The 5,403-nt window shown below is 44.4% G+C and overlaps 1 protein-coding gene across 1 annotated transcript; it reads left to right on the top strand.

The window, feature by feature from the left end:
* The first annotated feature begins 1,911 nt into the window (after window positions 1-1,911).
* Window positions 1,912-4,933, top strand: LOC115116869 (cytochrome c oxidase subunit NDUFA4-like). The gene is made up of 4 exons (XM_029645338.2): window positions 1,912-2,067; window positions 3,922-4,007; window positions 4,179-4,239; window positions 4,643-4,933. The coding sequence occupies exons 1-4, from the start codon at window positions 2,026-2,028 to the stop codon at window positions 4,697-4,699; spliced, it is 246 nt and encodes an 81-aa protein (XP_029501198.1). The 5' UTR covers window positions 1,912-2,025; the 3' UTR covers window positions 4,700-4,933.
* Window positions 4,934-5,403: the final 470 nt, after the last annotated feature.

The following is a 5,403-nucleotide window of genomic DNA, read 5'->3' as shown; positions in this document are numbered from 1 at the left end:
GAAAGTGAGTCCCTTGAGAGGGTAAAAACGAGATGGATGTTGGGAGAAGTGCAATATTATCACATGGGGACGTATTTTTGGAATACGGTGGAAGAATAGAGGGAAAGAGAGGGGTGGCGGTTGAAGAGAGTGAGTGTGGCAGAGGGTGAAATTTAATCTGTTGAAGATGGCAAAAAAAAAAGGGAGATGGGAGGTGGAAGAAGGCTGGTAGCAAGTGCAAACAGAGTGAGCCGTACATCGGATCCAGTTCTGGAGGCGAAATGGAAGTGCATGAGGGCGAATTACCAGAGGTGGCCCAGTTTTTGGTACCAGGTTTGGTGAGGTTCTTGGAGCCTGAGCCTTGTACCGATGGTCAGGATAATTATGAGTCTGTTACAGTAGGAGTGACATTTTTGGAGAAAGTAGGCCCCTGCTTTTTGGCTGATCCATATATGGTTTCAGGGTGGGTGATAACGGAGTTGGGTGCTGTGGAGTCGGTGTAGATAACCCGAAGTGGGCTTGTGATAATTATTTGTATTTCTGTCAGTCAGAGTGGAGCGGAAGCTTCGCGCCACATGAATGGGGACAAGAGTGATGACTTGTTTCTTTCTCAAGAACAGGGTGCCATTGAAAGGAGTGATTACTGGGGTAGCGGTAAATGTGAATGTGGACCAGATGAAGGGGAAGATACCCGGTGTTTGTGATGCTTGTCGCTTGGTGCGACGCAGACAGGGTGGCGTGAGTGTTGAAACAGAGGAGTCATTATCTGTTCTTTTGAGTTTTGATGTGGAGTCTTTGCCCGACAATGTGATGTTAGGATATTTCAGTAATCCCGTACAAGCTTTTGTGCTGAATCCATTTGGTTGTTACAGGTGTCAAGCTTATGGGCACGTGGCAGCAGTGTGTAGGAGGTAGGTTCCAAGGTGTGAGAAGTGTGCAGAAGGGCATGAGACAAAGGAATGTGTAGTATTGGAGAAAGAAGCGCTATGTGTTAATTGTAGGGGTGCCCATGGACCAGAAGTGTCTGTTGCGAGAGAGGCAGGTTGAGGTTACCAGGATTAGAGAAGTGCAGAGGGTGTCGTATGCTGAGGCAGTGAAGAAAGTAGGGGAAGATGGTTCAAGGGGGAGGGATCCTGAGAGGATCTGTGTGAGTCGTAGATCTGTGCCAGCACAGAAGGATAGGCCTATGAGTGACATGCTTCAGTAAGATTGGCTTCTTAACGTTTATAGCAATGGTTATCAACCACAGGGATGGAACGTAAGTCCCAGAAAATAGAGGTTCTGGTGGCAGCTGCAGAGAAATATTTGAGTGTAGAAGATTTTACTTCAGAAGAGTTACAAGGTGTGTTGAGTGGTGGTGTCCAGATAGAGTTAAATATTGGAATTGGGTGGTGGGTTTATAATCATTAGATTACAGTTTTTTCTTCATATTATTGTATTTAATTTTGTTCCGTAAAGCATAAGGGATAGATAGACCCGAGTATAGTTAGTGGCAGTAATGCAACATATATTGGATGGATGCCAACCGCCGTTAATAAACCACACCAAAGAAGAAGAACGAGTTGAGGACTCAAGGGCGTGAGGAATCTCCACAGACAGAACAATGAGACAGATATTTCACCGGATGTATAAATGTGAAGCATCCGGTTGGCGTTTCCACCGACTACCGAGATGGACTTTGGCCGAGATTCCGCAAATTTTCTCACCGCTGAAACATTTTATCTCCATACAGGTTTCTGTTTCCAAAACTAGAATCTGTAGACTTTACTCTTTGCCAAAGAAAAATAAAAGGCATTGTTTAGAAGGAGTGCAAGGGAGAATGGATCTCACTGGCTCGTGATTTGCTCCCACCTCCTTGCTTGTTCGACCCACTATGATTCGTTCATCTGCTCCCATTGGAAACGACAGACTGTGGTCTATCTTGGGTTAGTTATAAAAATCATTGATGTCTCTGAAAAGCATCTGAAAATACGCAGAGCTACTTCCTGGCAAGGCCTACATTAATCCGGTTATTTCTGTACAAATTGGGAGAAGTAAACCCTCACAATGCTGAGTACAGTTAGCCGGCAACTTAAAAGCCACCCAGCAGTAAGTACATGTGAAATCGGGAAGTTTCCTAAATCGTATAGATTTTTGGGGGGGCGGGGGGATTTGCGTCGTGCTAACGTTAACTTCGAAGCTAACCACATTGCGACTTTTAATACATTACTTGTTTCCCCCAAATGTCGCCTTTTTGTCATGTATTGTTTCGTTTTTGGAAAAAGACAAGATTGAATATAACGATGTGGTGTTTGCTGCATTGATCGTTGATTGACAAGTGATGGCATTTACCACAGACCGAAACGGCCCTGTTTGCTAACTAGTTAGCTACTGTAGCCAGTTGGCGCCAGTGTGGGTTATGTACTTGAAAGGGCAAGGTCTCAAAAATATTTGAATGTATAGTTACCATTATTTACACTTTTTAAGAGGGAGGGGGAGCGAGCGAGCGTGTTTAGCTAACGTTAGATGGTTAGTTGCTGGAATTGTGACCTGGCAAAAAGGCCTCAACTCTGTCAAGGACGAGGCGGTTAACCGAGGACATACCGTTACTAGCTATGAAAGCACTTATTTTTTTAAATTACATTTTATTTGGTGTAAATTGGGTAACTGTAGTCTTGGGACTTTGGCGAAAGTAATTTTTTGGGGGAGGAACGCAATCGAGTTGACTAAATATTTTTAGATTACCCTCGGTCCTGCCATTATGCTCCTGACGTTGCAGGTAATCGGCTCCACCAGAGGTCGGGAGTATTTTTTTTTCCCACCAAACATCACCGGCAACAACATTGCCTATGGGCACAAACCCACCGTCACTGGACCAGACAGGACTGAAAAAAGTCTCAAAGTGCTCTTCACTGACGAGTCATGGTTTTGTCTCACCAGGGGTGATGGTTGGATTCGTGTTTATCGTCAAAGGAATGAGGGTTACACCGAGGCCTGTACTCTGGAGCGGGATCGATTTGGAGGTCATGGTCTGTGGCGGTGTGTCCCAGCATCGTCTGCCTGCAATGACAAGCTCTGTCTATCTCAACACTGCTTTACAGGGAAGACATCCTCCTCCCTCATGTGGTACCCTTCCTGCAAGCTCATCCTGACATGACCCTCCAGCATGACAATGCCACCAGCCATACTGCTCGTTCTGTGCGTGATTTCCTGCAAGACATGAATGTCAGTGTTCTGCCACGGCCAGCGAAGAGCCCAGATCTCAATCCCATTGAACACGTCTGGGAACTGTTGGATCGGAGGGCTAGGGCCATTTCCCCCAGAAATGTCTGGGAACCTGCAGGTGCCTTGGTGGAAGAGTGTGGTAACATCAAGAACTGGCATATCTGGTGCAGTCCATGAGGAGATGTACTGCAGCTGGTGGCCACACCAGATACTGACAGTTACTTTTGATCCCCCCCACAAAAAATTGGTTTGAAAGAGTGAATGCACACGAATTGGCGGGAGAGAGAAGATTCTGGAGAGACACGAACCGTATACATCTAAGCCACACTTACCTTCACTCAAAATGTTTTATTTATACCTAAGACACATTTTCTTCACACATACTGTAGACCTAAGGAATACTCTCAAACAGCTTCAGGTCCAAAGCAGTAGCCATTTATGGAAAGCCAATGGAATTTCATTTGTTTTCACATTTTTCTCAAATACCCTCATGGCACCCGTGCCTTGCGTTGCCGATGCTCATCTTAGTGTGATGGACTGTGCCATCCCCAGCGGCCTCCGTAATGGATTAGTCCACTGAGACGGGCACGAATCAGACAGGTGTCTACTGTGCCATTTAAATTTTTTTTTTTTTAAATCTATCGACCAGTTGACTGAATGGGGTCAGCCATTTTTCCCTTGATTGCCACCTTACCCTGTCCTCTATTGTTCCCCCTAAATCTTTTCTATTCCCTCCAGCTGGTCCCCCTTTTCATCTTCATCGGTGGTGGGATGGTTATGTCTGGAGCGTATCTGTTGCGCCTGGCAATGGGACCCCATGTCAGGTAAGGGCCCTTGTAGAACACGCTGCTAATAAGGCTCCAGTCCAAATGGAAACCGTCTGAAATGAGAACCGCATAGTAACTGGATTGACCTTAAATCAGACGTCAATTTCAATGTGCAGGACGGGTATATTGCTATTAGTTAAACGTTTCATTTCAATATTTACGTTGTAGTTGGAATCGCAATGGCAACCCCGAGCCATGGAACAAGACAGAACCCACACAGCAGCACAAGGTAGGTCACTCACTTACATTAATCCAGACATAATGGATCATCCTGTATCACGATGGTCAGTGCATTAAACTTGGTCCCTGCCGCACATGGTCTTGAGCAGAGGTTGTACAGCGCAGTGAGGGAACATGTTAATGTAGTGGCTTGAGCCAAAAATGTAATTGAGCTGTCGTCTGATTCCACTCATCCCATAGTAGAATTAATTATACAGTATAATCCTGTTAGTTTAAGTAATCTGATCAACCAATCTAATTGTCAGTTACAACAACAAAGCAAGTTTGACACGGACTAAATAACAAACCTGGGAATGATTCAGAAAGTAAAGGCAGGTTTTTGCTTAATGTTATTCATCAATATTTGATTTCTGATTTCCTTAAACTTTATTGTTCCTCTATTTCATTCATAGTTTTACTCAGTGAACATGGACTACAGCAAGCTGAAGAAAGAGGGTCCTGACTTCTAAACTCTTCTGCTGGACCAAAGGCTTGAGGAAAAAAATGACTTATTCTGACACTGACTTCCCTTACACCTCTAACTTGAAACCAGTGGATGCAAAGAGGCTAAACCGCACAAGTTTGGTCCCCTTTGACCTTTTAACCATATTTAAAAAAAATTAAAAAAATTTAAAAAATCCCTCATACCTCATGGTTGTGCAGCAATAAAGTGAAGGAGTCTTTTCTCCTGTGTACAGAGGAAATTGTCTATTTCTTTGTAGTCTGTGTTTTTAAAGGGGTTCAGGACTGATTTAATCCTAAAACATGATATTCTGGTACCACGTTCTAGTTTGAAATCATGAAGTCAGTCATTTTTGTCAGCCCACACTAGCTTGACTGTCAATATTTTGCTCTTGGTTTTTGCCTCATGCCACCTTTTGTCCTTGCCCTCCTTTTCTGCCTGGTGGCTCTCTCTGCGTACATGTATATCATAATACGCTTGACTACGGTCCCGTATGTAATTTACAGTATGACTACATGCTTGGTCTTGCATATGCTCATCCACAAGTTATCAGAGGAGCCCTTGACATGCTCGTGCTGCGTGCCTTTGATAGATCTTCACATGGTCTGACCATCTGTTCAAGGCTGCACTGCACCATTATAGGCCATGTTGTCTGAAGGTCTGCAATCACTCACTGACTAAAACCAGGCAGGTGGGAGTAAAGGATAACAC

Source organism: Oncorhynchus nerka, linkage group LG26 (genome assembly GCF_034236695.1).
Source record: "Oncorhynchus nerka isolate Pitt River linkage group LG26, Oner_Uvic_2.0, whole genome shotgun sequence".
NCBI lineage: Eukaryota > Metazoa > Chordata > Actinopteri > Salmoniformes > Salmonidae > Oncorhynchus > Oncorhynchus nerka.
The sequence above is the reverse complement of the archived record's forward strand: the minus strand, read 5'-3'. Positions and strand labels throughout refer to the sequence as shown.

Excerpts from the sequence above, each read along its gene's own strand:
- LOC115116869 (XM_029645338.2), top strand. The coding sequence starts at position 2,026 with ATGCTGAGTACAGTTAGCCGGCAACTTAAAAGCCACCCAGCA. Across the intron at positions 2,068-3,921 it reads AACTTAAAAGCCACCCAGCA|CTGGTCCCCCTTTTCATCTT; the intron begins GTAAGTACATGT and ends TATTCCCTCCAG. Across the intron at positions 4,008-4,178 it reads GCAATGGGACCCCATGTCAG|TTGGAATCGCAATGGCAACC; the intron begins GTAAGGGCCCTT and ends TTTACGTTGTAG.